This window comes from Phycodurus eques, chromosome 3, assembly GCF_024500275.1.
Source record: "Phycodurus eques isolate BA_2022a chromosome 3, UOR_Pequ_1.1, whole genome shotgun sequence".
NCBI lineage: Eukaryota > Metazoa > Chordata > Actinopteri > Syngnathiformes > Syngnathidae > Phycodurus > Phycodurus eques.
In genome coordinates this window covers 14,371,872-14,387,905 of record NC_084527.1, presented here as the reverse complement: position 1 = coordinate 14,387,905, position 16,034 = coordinate 14,371,872, and the positions used below count along the sequence as shown (strand labels likewise).

Below are 16,034 nucleotides of genomic sequence, written 5' to 3'. Positions count from 1 at the left end.
CAGGTGACGATCGGAACATAGTGGAGGTTTACGTGGCTGGAAGGAATGTGGTACCATCTGCAGAGTAGTCTCTCCATCTCTCCACATACCTTTTCATCACTCGATTAAATTGCTTGAAATGTTGCCTGTCGTCTGAGGAATGAGTCACAATCAGGCAGTCAGTCTATTATTTGTAGTGTGTAGCCTTTTCTATTCAATTGCAAGTGTAGGTCATAGGGACCAGCCTGGCAAGTAAAAGACTTGTAAAAGCAATGTATCAGCTACTGTGTATCTAACTGCAAGTCAGCATTACCATGAGCAAGTTAAGCTAATCTTGACTAATCAAGAGTATTTTATTCTTCACCATTAGCATCAATGTTCATTTTATATACAGTGGTAGATGGACTGATGCGTTTTTGGAGATATGAGCCATAGCTCGGCCGATTTTTTTGCCTTGATTTGTGAGCAATGATTTGAATTATGAGTGAGCTTGAGAGACTCAACAGTGCCAGTGAAGCAATTAGGGTGAAACCTCTTAGAGGAATTCAGTTCATTCACAAATCAGTTTACAACATTTTTTTAGCACAAATACTGTTAACGTCATATGCTCAATGGGTTGCGTAATTCAGTTCTAGATTTTTTTTTGGGGGGGGGGGGCTGTAACATAATCTCCAGTATGACTCCCAAGAAAGTGAAATGTGCAAGTGATGGCGCTATTAAGAAACCTTGGAAAGTGAGCTGCCATGAAGGGGTAACAAAGCTACAGACGAGCTAAAAGGCACTCTTGAGGCCACGCCATTTAAAGCCACAACACACTTGCTGTATGCACTATATGTATGCGTGTGTGTGGGGATGTGTGAGATGTTTGGCTTAATTACACTTACGAAACCAGTTTATTTCTTTACATTCTCTATTTTGATATTTCTATTTTAGAGTACAATGATATTGTACTTTGTGGGGCTTTGTGAGGGTTAATGCCATTGCCATTCTTTTCATGGGGAAAGTTGATTTGAGATAGGTGTAATTTGAGTTACGAGCATGGACACAACAAATTCAACTCCTAAGTCAGGGCACCACCTGACTTTAAATATGACCCGTCTTTCATTTCAAATTGCAGAGACACGTGATTTGTTTTTTGTTAGTTTTGAAAGTCTCTCAGTTGTTGCATTAATGATGTGTTACTATCAGACGTTAGTACACTTTTGGAAATCCATTAAATTTGATGTCACAAAACAAAATGTCAGTATGTGGCACAAACTATTGATAGCATTTGAAACATGAGTACTTCTTTTAAATTGTCCTTGATGTCTCAATCCATGGGGAACTGAAATAAGTGCGTGTGAACTGAGAAGTAAGTGCCTTCATGACCTGTGGTGGAATACTTACTAATAAATTGTCAGTTATCAGCAACAAGTGGCTGAACTGAGAAGTGCTTTCATGACCTGTGTTGGAATTACTAATAAATTGCCGGGCTGAGATTGACACAAGGAATGGTCATCAGTCAGTCTAGAAGGAGAAACCCTCTTGGCCCATTCAGAGGGAGCCTGAGAGGCAAATGCAAGTTTATTTGTCAATTCATTTACAAGGCGTTTCAGAGTGCTTTAGAGTTACATAAAAAATGACAATTCTGAATTTCCACTGCACGGTACTAGCGCGGCTCAATTTTACTCCCATTGTCCTGGACAAGAGGGTTCTCCTGTATTTACTTGTGTTCATTTTGACTGTTGACCCAGGTAACGGGACAAATTTTACTCCTGATGAGACTTGAGTGCAACCACAAAAACAGCCAGTGGGGTATAATACTACGGCGTAGTCGCGGTAAGCTATTAGTAGCATGTGCGTTTATTTCTGTCATTTCTAGCTGCATATCTTCAAGATGACGCAGAAATGACAAATCTGCTAGATCAATGACCAGTGGATTACGTGACCCTTGTGATATCAGCTTGGCATTCTGTCTTGTTTTCTCATTGGAAAAGTGTCTCCGTTTCCAATACCCATACCTCATCCATTATTGTCCATCCAGCAATGCATGTTCTATATTGCTTAGCCTGTTCAGAGTGATGCCTGAGCTGGAGCTTATCCCAACTGACTGGCTGGCTAAAGACAACACTACACCCTGGACTGGTTGCCAGTCAATAACGGCACGTATAGACAAGACATATTCACACTATCCTTTACACTATCCCGGAGTGGGACCTGAATCCACGCTGCTTGTACCAAAGTCAGGTGAGTGAACCGCTACACCGGCAGTGTTCAGTTATTACTTATGGCAGCCTAACTCAGAAACACACAAGGACTTGCTGGACTGATCAGGCAACGTGGCATAGGCCCCAACTAAGGAATAAAAGCCAATGCCTGGCAAGAACCTGACATTTTTGTTTTAGGAAGGTTCCATGCCCCCTTGTCTTTGCTTGCATAGTCTTGTTCCTTTGTAGGCAGACTCAACATACCGTATTTTCACGACCATAAGGCGCACCGTATTAAAAGGCGCTGTCTCAGTTACGGGGTCTATTTCTGTATTTAACACATAAGGCGCACCGTATTATTGGGCGCAGGCATGGTAAAACATGCGCTAGGTCAAAACATACGCTAGCATGCATGCACGCTAAAACAATGTTTTTAAAAAGGCAGCGGGAGCAAAACTGAGTTCGGTTGTACTTTATTGAAGTATTTAACAATGTACTCACGTAATTTTTTTATTAATCCTCATCCACGAATCCATCAAAGTCCTCATCTTCTGTATCCGAAATGAACAGCTGGGCAAGTTCTCCATCAAACACGTCAGGTTCCCGCTCATCATTGTCGGAGTCAGTCTCGTTGCAGTGCGGCTCCTCGGAAATGATGCCGGCTTTTACGAAAGCTCGAACAACAGCGCAAGCAAACACGTTAGCCCGAGCATCCACAATCCATTCACAAATTGTGGCGTAACTCGCCCGGCGTTGCCTCCTAGTCTTAGTAAAGCTGTGTTCGCCATCTGTCGTCCATGGCTCCCACGCCGCTCGCAACTTCACTTTGAATGCCTTGTTTACGCCGATGTCCAGCGGTTGGTGTTCATTAATCCATTGCTCGAGTTGGTCTTCCAACTCGGGCCACCTCGCCTTGTTTCCGCGGGAAATCAGCTTTGTCTTCTTGACTTGCCAAAGCTCGTTTTCCTGCTTCCTTCACTTGCGAACCAAGGATTCGTTGATCTTGAATTCTCTCGCGACTGCTCGATTCCCATGTTCCTCGCGTAAATGATAGCTTGCAGTTTAAACTGCTTCGTAAGCGTGTCTCTTCGTAGGTGCAGTTTTCGACTGCGGTCAAGCCAGCCTCCACTCGTAAAGTAGCAGCAGTCAAGCCAGCCGCCCCTAATTTTGTTCATACTAGGCAGTACGGTAATAGGTTGCCGGTGTTGCGATAGCTCATATATTTCTTTTAACAGGTTTTTTTCAGTCAGGGGTAATGACAGCAAAATATGTCGTTTTCGGGGGGACTTTTATTTTGAAATACAATATAAGATCTTCATCAAACCTCTTTTAATGGAGTCCATGGTGGTCTGTCACACAGATCTGGACTTGTCTTGCGATACCAAGGGGATTATTTTCGGGTGGCTTTGGCTCAATCGGTAGAACAGGTTCGAATCCCTGCTATGACTGTCTGTCCGCATGTCAAAAGTGACTTTGGGCAAGACACTGAACCCTAATTTGCTCCCAGTGTGCCTGGCAGTGCCTTGCATGGCTGCAGTCGCCCATTGGTTTATGAATGTGTGTGTGAATGTGAGGCTTCGTAAAGCGCTTTGGGCACTGTGATGGTGTAGAGACAGCGCTATATAAGTGCAGTCCAGTTACCATTTATTTTTCATAAGATAGCACATAAACTACATTTTTTTAATGCATCTCAAGATTCAAATTAACCTTGCTGGTTGCACTCCTTTACCGAAGAACATTGACGTCCGTATTATTGGGAAGGTTTTATTTTGAAGGTCGCTTTCGCCGCGAGTTGGCGACTTATTACCGTAATGTCTAGTATGAACAAAATTAGGGGCGGCTGGCTCGATTGCTACTTTACGAGTGGAGGCTGGCTTGACCGCAGTCATTTTCGGGGGTCCTTAGCAAAACCGATGTTGTTTTCCACAATGCATATACCGGCGCTATATACCTACTGGGGGCGTGCCTTTAGCGCCCTCCTTCACGCGCACCCTTCCCCCTTTGACGTCCGCATGCTGTCCTCTGTATAAGCAGCGTGTCGGCAGGAAATGCTCCCAGTCAGTCAAGCGGAGCCCTCATCACACAACAACATTTATAGATTTTGGAACTCGGTGCACAGATAAGGCGCGCCGCATTATAAGGCGCCCCGTCCATTTTGGAGAAAATTTCAGACTTTTAAGTGCGCCTTGTGGTCGTGAAAATACGGTACTTTGAATGCACAGTGCATCATGGAACAAGCAGAAACACACAGAAGCTTGCTACATAATTAGACAACTTTCAGACTGGATGTGTGCTGCCAAGATTGATAGGTATGTTCTCTTGTCTTTTGTCACGAACGTATTATCTGTAAGGAATTGGGTGAACAGGTTCTCTCTGTCGTGTGCAACAAAAAGTTAATACTGTATACCAGTAGAGTTCACGTGGGAAGTATGAATTTCCCCGTGAGGGAGTATAATTAATTCAATCGATCAAATCAGTACAATTAAAATGAAGATCATTTTCACACATGCCTGGCCCACCATGGAGTCCAGACACGAACCACATAGAGAATCTCTACGGTCTACCCTTCTATCATCAATACAAAACCATCTGGGCCAGACAGTGGGGGGGACAAACACAAAAACAGACATGAAGACATGTGTTACTGACAGCGTTGCTTCAGTGCTACTCCCAAAAAAGCAAGTGCACCAATCTAATAGGAGTATATCAGCAGAGGGAGAGCTGAACACAATACCCAACATTTGTCTTTTGGTTTTCTCCGGGCACTCCGGTTTCCTCACACATCCCAAAAACGTGCATTAATTGGATACTCTAAATTGCCCGTAGGTGTGAATATGAGTGCGAATTGTTGTTTATTTGTATGTGCCCAGGGTATACCCCGGAAAAAGGAAAATGAGCAAGGTCATGAAAAAAAAGAATTGTTCTGAATGTGAAGTTGCGGAGAGAATCACTGCGATCATGGTTGACGCTGCTCTCTCAGGGGTGATGGGAGGACGGGGCTGACTATGATCACCCCGCAAGGTTAATACCATGTATTTTTAGAACTCATAACAAATGTGTTCATACAGTAACCTACACTCAGCCCTGTGAGATAAAGGTTCATGCGGAAATGTGTGGTATTTGTCATAAATCTTTTGAATTCAAATAGAAGCACATCAGCATATCAAAGAGGATAGCAAAAACTTTGACTCCTTTTTGATGACTCAATTTATTATTTTAATACACAAGAGAGGACACGCAGTCGCAGCAGGTAAATTATGTCAATTTAAACTCATTTTAATCATGGGCAACCCATGTACATGTCCAAATGAAGTAAATTCAAAGGACGCTTTTTTTCAGTGCATGTGCTGGAGTCACGAAGCGATTGTGAGGGTAATGATCTCCTTGATCAATTAATACGTGTCCTCACAAATATCGGTGGTTCATTAAATACACTGGTTAACAAATGAATTCTCAGTCCTTGCCACAATTGCATGGTGGAAATCAAATGTTGTTGGGCATGAATTGTTCATCAGGTGTGCAGATTTATTAGAACAGTTTCCCAGCATCACCTCTAAGTGTCGCCAAAGCACCAAAAGCTGCAGAAACGTGCGTACGCCAGTCATGCAGTTGGCGTGAGGCACCGCACATTTCCACGGTCATGTCACTCTGGATACATCTTAACTTTGCCGTGAAAAACAACGGACGCCATGTTTTTGTGCGTACGCACTTTTTGTACATGAGGCCCCGGGACACTTAATATATCAACCTTTCTCCTAATCATCATATCAACCAACTCCTGAGATTTTTCCTGTCCACACATTCAGTTGTTAACCCTTGTGGCCCCCCCCCCATAGGGCTGCATTTATATAGGGAGAGATATGTCTCAAAATGATTTGCACGTGTGTTTTTCAAATCCACAAATATATCGTGGATTTACATTTACATGTGTTTTTTACTGTTATGTGTGCATTTATCATGACTTATCATTTGTAAATATTCAATCTTGCTGGTGAATAGTTGGAGCTGCATTTGTGGATCAGTGGGAACTGACTTTTTTTTTTTAGACTAACGTAACGCAGTTTCAAGTTGAAAAAAAGAATAAATCACACGTGTGGATCACACGTGTGGGAAGGTCCTCCTTCCATCCGCTAGGCGGCAGTGTTGCTGTCTCCTTTGAGAGCATAGACTATATGCAGTATTTACTGGAGATGTTTGAGAGCGAGCCACTGTTATTATTTAAACACTGTAATAATAAGTTGTTTTTGTATCTTGCTGACAGATGAGGAAAGTGATTTTTTTATATATATTTTACGTACTAATGACAGGGCTGCTGGTTGTCCACCTTGTTCAGCCATAGTCAATTTATTGAGGATTCAGCAGGGTCGGACCATAGACTGTTGGATTTCTGTAAAAATGACTTGCAGTCAAGTCATCAATGGAAACAGCAACACTGCTGCCTAGCAAATGGAGGGAGGGCCTTCCTACACATGTGCTTTTAATCTATGTTATGTTTGTCTCAAAATTAAATGCAAATGCCCGCTGAGCCACAAATGCACTTTCAACAATTCCCAAGTTAAATTGAATATTTACAAATGACAAGTCATGATGAATGCGCACACAACATTAAAAAACACGTGTAAATCGCGAATATATTTTCGATTTTGAAAAACGTGCAAATAATTTGTGGATTTGAAACATTTGTAAATCACGGATATATTTGTGGATTTGAAACACGTGCAAATCGCAGATATTTTTGAGGATTTGAAAACCTGTGAAAATCGCGGTTATATTTGTGATTTTGAAAAACACGTGCATATAATTTGTGGATTTGAAAAACACGTAAATCACTGATATATTTGGGGATTTGAAAAATGTGTAAATCGCGGATATATGTATAGATTTGAAAAACACGTGCAAATAATTTTGAGACATATCTCTCCCCATATCTTTATGTATAATGTATTTAGAAACACATTTATGAACTTACTTTGCAGGGTCTTTAAATACCTGTATTTAATACCTTAAATACCATATTGTTGGGTGTGCGAGTTAATACTTCCTCATTTAAAGGTTTAAAGACACTCCCAAACAGCCCATGTAGAAATCATTTGCTGAGTCAGTGTGACCGATGGTCTTCTACGTTGTGTCGGTTTGAAGAAAGGTGTGACACCGGGACCTTTTTTGGAGACGATCTCCTTTTATTCTGACAGAATAAACAACAGCAGAACCTCCAGAACTCCAGATTGCTGTTGGTTCTATTACTGGTGCGCTTTATCCCTCCGCGGCGCTGAAGACGCGATGGCAAACCCGCACAGCTCTTTTGCAAAGACTCTGCGTGTCTTCAGGGGAACTTTAATTCATGCCACCCGGGAAGAAGTGCTGCAGGTCCTTGCAGATGCTCTACTGGGAGTCAATGCCGAGGGAAAGGTTTGATCCTACTTCAAAAGTTGCACTTTTAAATAGCCCTATTGTAAAGAGGAGTTCCATAATGTCCTAAAATGGTGAATCTCAATCAGGGTGGAACAAATCCAATTCCCCCTAATTTGTCCAAAAATTATCTATCAATGTCAGTGTTAGATAGTGACAGGCAGAACAATTAAATGTTCTTCCTTTAGATGGGACAATGTACAGTTAACCTGCGTATCCACCTGTTGCCATTTCATACAACAGAATAAGTCGTTGCATAAATTGTGTTAAATTCAACGGCCAGATTTCAGACTGGGAAAGTTGATTTGTGGGTAAATTGAGACGAGAGCGACATTATTTTAGGTTTTATACTTTGGTGACATTTTCTTTGGTGTGCTGTGAGATTTTCCTGTTAAATGAATGCCTCGGCCCAATAAAGTTGAGGGAACGCTGTCATAAGAATCAGTTCCGGCGCTACAGTGGCACTGTATGTTGTAGATAGAGGTTACCAACACTTTTGAGACGAGCATAAGTCATGTGGAGAGTTGCTTGTTAAAATTTCAAAGTAACTCAAATCTGTATACTGGATATATGTACTTCAAACAATATACTGTGTACTTTTAGACAATATACTATGTCAACGGCAGCACGGTGACCGACTGGTTAGAGCTTCTGCCTCACAGTTCTGAGGACCTGGGTTCAATCCCCGGCCCCGCCTGTGTGGAGTTTGCATGATCTCCCCGTGCCTGCGTGGGTTTTCTCCGGGCACTCCGGTTTCCTCCCACATCCCAAAAACATGCATGGTAGGTTAATTGACAACTCTAAATTGCCCGTAGGTGTGCATGTAAGTGCGAATGGTTGTTTGTTTGTATGTGCCCTGCGATTGGCTGGCAACCAGTTCAGGGTGTACCCCGCCTCCTGCCCGATGATAGCTGGGATAGGCTCCAGCACGCCCGCGACCCTAGCGAGGAGAAGCGGCTCAGAAAATGGATGGATGGATACTATGTCAACCATCGTCAGTGTTACCATCCATCCATTTCCATTCTGCTTCTCGTCACTGGGGTCGTGGAGAAGCCTATTGCTGTCACTTGTTGACGTCTCCTTATCATTAATAGTCCCAACCCTCCAAGATAAGAGTAGGATGGCCTTTTTATGGATGGTCCTTGTCTGTCTCTTTTAATCTGACAACTGTAATCTTTGGTCTCTCCACAATTGCATGTTACGTGTTCTATATTTTATATGATGATGACTGTATGTGATGACTTAATGTTCTGTATTTGTAGTTACTTATTGGGGACGACGGATTTTAAAAATAGCGTTACACTAACTGTGGCATATTTACATTTTTTTTCTCCATATAGAGATCTATATATTCTGAACATGTTCATTAATGTGCACTGTCCCCTCAGAATAAAGCAATAATAATAATATTTTTTTTAAAAACAAACAAACAGTGACTTTACATTCTTGCATTCACCATGGAGTGGTACCAGTGACGATAACCATAGAGCTGGAAATGTACTGTAACTTGCTGTGACAAAGAAAGGTGCCTGGTTGCTCAGTACAATATGAGCAATAAAATTCGAGCTGCATAATGTCCATTAGCCAGTCCAGGAATAGTACACCATTTACAAACACACAGTAGCATGTCAAAATTTAAAGGAAAACGTAAATAAGTATAAAGGACACAGTGTTGTTATGAATCAGCTTAAAGCTGACGCACTTATTTTTTACATTTTTTATTTTTTTGTAAAATATGAAAAGGGCTCCACAGCCCCAGCTCACCGGCGACCCTACAAGCACAAAAAAAAAATAATGGCGAGATTTATGGCTTTGCTAAAAAAATAAAATAATAATAATAATATAAAGAGCTATTCTGTCATCAGATCATCTTCATTGGGGAAGGCAGAGAGCTGGATAAGATGTCTAAAAACTTCGGATTTCGTCCCTCTGCAGTAACTCAACTGGAAACACAGTAAGTGTAGGAATACTAGTGTACATACATGTGAGTATTGCTTTACAGCGCTTGATCGGGGATTTAGAAGCATTTTTAAAAATCCAACTAAAAAAAACTGTAGCACATAGGACAGACAAATTTATGATACTCTCTGCATTGTAGCGAATTCTTCATGCCAGGAATGGTGGACACCCACATCCATGCCCCCCAGTACAGCTACATTGGCACAGCCCTGGACATGCCGCTGCTTGACTGGCTCAACAAATACACCTTTCCAGTGGAGTCTTGCTTTAAAGACAAAAGTTTTGCACAGAAAGTCTACACACAAGTTGTGGTGAGTTGACTCCTACATTTTGGTACGTGTTGTGAAATTTGATTACACTAAACTGCTCTGGGTATAACAAACTGTGCCAGAAAAAGTTGGAACCATTTGAAAAACATGTCATTCACAGAGAAGAACTCTGAGAAATGGAACAACCACTGCTTGTTATTTTGCCACAATACATAAGGACTCCTCTCTTCTGTTGGGCCATATTGCAAGTAGGACCATGACTCACTCCCTATTTTCTCACTTTCTGTCTTTTATGTACATGCATTTTCTATGCCACTTGTCCTTTGGCTTCCTTTCACATTCCCAAAACATGCATGTTAGCTACTCTGAAGACTCTATATTGTCCATAGGTGAAAATGTGAGTTTGAATGGTTGTTTATGGGTTCTTCAATTGACCCAAGGGCTCGCCCAAAGTCCACTTGGATAGGATTCAGCTCACCCGTGACCGTAATGCGGACAATATTATAAAAATTAGATGGATGGGGTGTCGGCTCACTTCAAGGACATGCAATTTGTTTACAGGTTAGATAGCACCGAGTACCACCTAAAAACCACCTTCGCGATACATGTTTTGTTATCTTATCATTCGAAGTAGTTCTATTTTGTGTGAGAGTGGTATTTACTTCAACATATGTACTGTATGACCTATCCATGATGACTGATTTTATAGACAAATCAATGGAATTCACTTAGCATTTAAGTGTTCCAAAGTCCAAATGGACAGATGAATAAATAATTGTACGCTGAGTAAATGTCGGGTTTATATATATATATATATATATATATATATATAGTTTTTTTTTTTTTTTTTTTTTTAAACACATGAAAGACCATGACAATGAGAGTGTTGTGTTTATTTTCCTTGTAGATGAATTTGGACAGCGAGCCTTGGTAGGCAAAGTGTGTTCGGACAGGAACCGCTTTTCAGAACAATATAAAGAGACATTTCAGGAGTCCATTGAGGAAACCTCTCGGTGGGTTAATAATAACACTACTACTGAAACATCCATGAATATCCCATTTGTCATGGGTTCCAATGGTATGAATGACAAATGTCCTTCCCACCTTTCAGATTCATCTCAGAACTCTTGGATAAGAAGGTGACATAAGGACATAAGGAATTCCCCAAACAAGAGAATTATGTTTGACTGTTGTCTCCTTGGGTCTTTTGTCAGTATGCTCTCGTGAAGCCGGTGGTGACACCTCGCTTTGCTCGGTGGTGCTCGGGACCCTTGTTGAGTGAACTGGGACAACTGGCTAAGAATCAAAACCTGCATATTCAGGTGAGAAACCAAACAAGGTGACGTCCAGATGGGACAGCGCCAATGAACATGTTGTTTTATTTCCAGAGTCATATTGCTGAAATTTATGACAGTGTGAACGTTGTGAAGGAGCTCTTCCCTGATTCCAATTCTTTCACAGATGTTTACCATAAACACAACCTGCTTACCAACAAGGTGAGAAGCAATCTTGATTGGGCAATAGCTATATCATTAGCCTAATAGCTTAACTGCCCAAGTCATTTCTAACTTACTGTTGCCAAATCAATACAAAATGCCAATATACCTGCTAAAAATTGTGTTCTTTCTTAATTGTTTTCCAAAACTGTTCAAAGATGACTTGTGCGAATATGCTATTCAACTGACGATAAACTTATGGCGACAACTTTCTTACTGAAGTTGTAACACGGTACTGAAATAATTAAGAAAATGGAGATCTATAGTTCAAAGATTTGACGTGATAGAGAAAAACTTAGACCAGTTTTAGATTCCACACCCAAAAATGTGTTTAAAAACAGCTGTCAGACCTAACTCAACAAAAATTGTTACCCAGTCTTATTGTAGCAGAACTTTGTGATGTCACTGTGTACATGTAATAATAATAATAATAATAATAATAATAATAATTATGCATTACACTTAAATTGTGCTTTCCTAGGCACTCAAATGTTAATTATTGCTTTTTTTTCAGTGACATTCAAGATGACCGAGGTAAAGCATATTAGGGGGACTGAAAGTGACATTTTATTTTCATTTACAATTTTTAAACAAAGAGTTTTTAGTGTAAAAGTAAAACGGTTCAATGGAAACGAGGCCTATTAAAATGATTACCCTATGCAGTCTGGTGTTTTGGCATCGCTCTCTCTTTCTGAAAGTTCATGCTGGCATTGCTTCACAGACAGTGATGGCGCATGGGTGCCATTTGAGTGATGACGAGTTGTCCTTGTTCAGGGAGACAGGAGCATCTTTGTCTCACTGTCCGAACTCCAACATCTCGTAAGTGTGACTGATTTGTCTGTAAAACTAGTTTAAGATATAAAGATAACGAAATACATTGTTTTCAATGTTGATTTTTCATTGGGATTGGCAAATCAGCTTTAAAAAAAAAGTTGCTTTTCTTTTTTTCATGTACAGAATAGTAGTCAATTATAAAATGAATGGGTAGAATTAACTGTACTATATTAATGCTACATTTGGAGTAGGCCTATAGTTACTTTCTCTAATATATGTCTGTCTGCCTGTTCCTGCTAGCTCCCACTGTCCTTTATCATCTATGCGAGCGATGGGTTTTGGGGTTGTGCAGAAAATTGAAGTAAAAGTAATTAAAGTAACTAATACAATCCATTTTTTTCCCCATTTTGTATTCAGCAGATTCATTTTTCACAGCCTAGGTTTGCATGGAAGTAGCTCACCTATAGCTGACATCATGTTCTGTTTGTCATGTTCTCAAACTGGTTGAGTGTGTGAATCAAAAGAGTTCTCAGTTTTTCCTACGTTGCTTCAAGACAAGATTATTCCACAATCAGTTCTTCACGATCATCAAAATTCTTAGTGAGCTATCTGTCAACTATAATCAAATATTTATTTCTACCCCTCATTTTTTTTGGGCCCTTGGAGATCATGCGACATGGCGAGGAAAAAGAATTTCAACCTTTTTGTTCTCCATAACAAGTTAAAACTGTCATGGCCCTGTGTTTCAAGTTGTTTTTCTTTGTGTTGCAGTGTCTGGGTGGGCGTGGACATCGGTGACGTACCTGTCATGCATTGTAATCATCAGCCTTTTTAGGGGGCACCGTGACAGTGTGTGGGCGTCGAAATAGTCACTCGTTTTTGCCCCGTGTTTGCCGCCGTTCTGACCGCTGTCCAAATTTAGGCTCAATACAATGAGTTCCTTTAGTTTCGTATGTCTCGCCATCACATGCTCTTCCATTTAATTAAAATTGTTCGGACCTCTGACCTGGAGTCTATTTTTTGGGATCTGCCCTCACGGCATTGCCGCTCGTGACAAAAACACATTGCTATATATATAAACACTGTAATATCCTTTTGAATAAAAACAGAATTATATAGAGTAATGTTATTTGCTGAATTAGTCACCTTCTATTAATTCATCTAACCAGGTTGCGCAGTGGGGTCCTCAATGTCCGTAACGTCCTGAACCACAAAGTGAAGGTGGGCCTGGGAACAGGTGAGAACAGATTTAAGAGACAACCTTTGAACCCACAGAAGAGAGAGTACAGTGAACCCCTGCTATTCGCTAGGGATAGGGACAGACCCCTGCCACGAATAGCAAAAATCTGTGAATAATTGAGACCCCATCCAAAAAGTGGATTGTAATTGCATATAGAGATGGCGGCAAAGCACTTAAAACAGAGTCGCTCATAAAGCACACCAAAACATGTGTTTGACTATTAAAAATGTATGATCACAGCAATCATTGAATTGAAACAAGAATTTACAGAGTTAACGATAAGTCCATATGTAAATAGAAACATACATTCAAAAAATATCTAAAAATGGAAAGAAACAAAGCATCACATATAAGCAGCCAAGGAGAGAGAAAAAGATACATTCACATAAAACATAAACAAGAAACAAGGGCACTCACATTTTATAATTTTGGGCTATATTGTATAGTCTGACTGCTGTGGACACAGTCGTGGCTCTCAGTCTGTTCTTTTGGCTCTGAAATGCATTTTCACAATTATGAACCCATGTTACATAAACAACAATATTCAGTAGTTATATTATTCAACAGAGCAAAACAGGACATATAAAACGCAGACCAAAAAAAAACAACATTGTCAATGACTTAAACACAAGAACAAGAGGTTGTTTTCAAATAACATAGGGTGGGTTTCCTCCAAAAGTCCAGAATATGAGATTTTGCTAATGCCAAATTGTGATTATGTGAGGGTTCGCTGTAGTGAAGTTTAACTTTTTTTTAAATTTCAGCTCCATTTAATCTTTATGTTTTTTTTTTTTTGCTAATTCATCCTACGGCAGACGTGGCAGGTGGCTACTCAGCGTCAATGCTGGATGCTGTGAGGAGAGCCTTGGACACATCCAAAATTCTGACCATACTGGAGCCTGAACATCAGACGCTCACCTTTGAGGAGGCGTTCAGGTTGGCTACATTGGGAGGCAGCCAAGGTACCACACAAAAATGATGAAAGCATCCTAACAGGTGAAAAGCTTGGTGTTATTTTAATGGATGTGTTTCGTCTCCAGCTTTGTCCCTGGATAACCAAATTGGAAATTTTGAAGTGGGCAAAGACTTTGACGCTTTGAGGGTGAATGTAGCAGTTCCTAGTGGCCCCATTGACTTGATCCAGCATGAGGAACCAAAGGTATGTTTGAAAGTGGAGCCTTACTTGGTAGTAAAAATAACTACAGCTAAGAGCGCATCCTTTTACTTCCAGATTCTTCTGGAGAAGTTCTTGAATTTGGGTGAGTGACCAGTTTTAATGATTCCCAACAGTTCTATTCACGTCAAGTCACGCATCATCAATAGCGTTGGTTTTGTTGCTGTCATACAGGTGACGATCGGAACATAGTTGAGGTTTATGTGGCTGGAAGGAGGGTGGTGCCGTTCCCAGAGTAAATCCTCAAGCACACCTTCACATCACTTGCTTAAATTGCTTAAAATGTTGCTTATCCTCATTGATAAAAGAAATCTTGAAATTCAGTCATTTATAAAACATTGTACATATTTGTCCTTAACTGCAGCTGAATGCTTTATATGCAGTACACCAGTACAATTATTAGGCATGAAAAGTGATATTTAAAAATATCCGTCATTCATTTCGCATGCATTTTTGTTATAGTCTGTCAATAAACTGAAAGACTTTATTACATGTTTGTATATTCGTTATAATATGTGTATACAGTGGATATAAAAAGTCTACACATCCCCCCTACCCCCCTGCTCCAGTAAACCTAATAGTAATCCACCGGGGTCCTGAACAAATTTGAAACCCACACCAGAGCCTTCACCGGCTGCAGAGTAAAGTAGCACCAACCGCTTGGCCAAACACCTAGACTAGTGATTCCCAACCAGTGAGCGCTCTTCATGTGTGCTGTGGGGAAATGATCAAATTTTACTTAATTGGTCCAAAAATTATATTTACAATAAATAATGTATCGTTGTGCATCTATTTATGCCAGTGAGGCATAGTGACAGACAGAACAAATAAATGCTCTTCTATTAGATGGCAGGAAGTACATACAGTAATTAATGTATCCATTTTTTGTGTTGGTGTACCATGAGATTTTTCAATTGTAAAGTATGTGCCTTGGCTCCATAAAGGTTGGAAATTACTGACCTAGACTCATAACCTGCTGGCCACCGCGACTCTTAAGGCTGCCGAAGAGAGAAGGCTGCCACGCGAGCTGCCATCCAGTCAACTTAATAAAATGTACAACTTGATAAAATTCTGATTGCTGTTTCACTAACAACCAATGTTTTCAAAAACATACAACATACATATTCCCAGGGCATTGAATCGATCGCAACTGGACTGTCCTGTTTGAGAATGAAATGACCTGGATGAATGAGAATATTCACAGGGAGATTAACATATATTTTGACATTTTTATTTTACCATTATTATTTTTATTAATTTTTTTGTCTTCAAAGAAAGTAATGTGGTAACCACCGAGATGGAGCATTAGGGTCCTCCCCCTCCTACTGCTCATGACAGATTTCATTTTTTTTCTTCAATTCAGTTGTACAGGTTATAGGTCACATTAATGGTGGAATAAGTTTTGAAATGATTTATCTCCGTCTCATTTATCACACACAAAAAAAGGCATTGAACAGAAATGTGTAGAACATTTATCCACTGTGCTGTATGTCATCTATTCAGTCATTCACATCTGCATACAAAGTATATTTGTTATTACAGTGCACA

General features: G+C 40.4%; 1 protein-coding gene across 6 annotated transcripts in view; it reads left to right on the top strand.

The window, feature by feature from the left end:
• gda (guanine deaminase) overlaps positions 1-15,567 on the top strand; it is a 35,979-nt gene extending 20,412 nt beyond the window's left edge. For 3 of the 6 annotated variants that reach the window (XM_061672195.1, XM_061672199.1, XM_061672198.1), the window contains one exon: positions 4-1,372. In XM_061672195.1, coding sequence (XP_061528179.1) covers positions 4-68 — 65 coding nt within the window. In that variant the 3' untranslated portion in view covers positions 69-1,372. Of the gene's footprint in view, positions 1-3; positions 1,373-4,392; positions 4,475-7,272; positions 7,575-9,439; positions 9,529-9,672; positions 9,845-9,962; positions 10,051-10,709; positions 10,816-10,913; positions 10,942-11,016; positions 11,125-11,190; positions 11,299-12,019; positions 12,118-13,241; positions 13,310-14,127; positions 14,275-14,352; positions 14,472-14,543; positions 14,572-14,660 lie in introns of those variants that run through there. The other 3 variants (XM_061672200.1, XM_061672194.1, XM_061672196.1) reach the window with 3 other exon arrangements.
• The last annotated feature ends 467 nt before the right edge of the window (positions 15,568-16,034 follow it).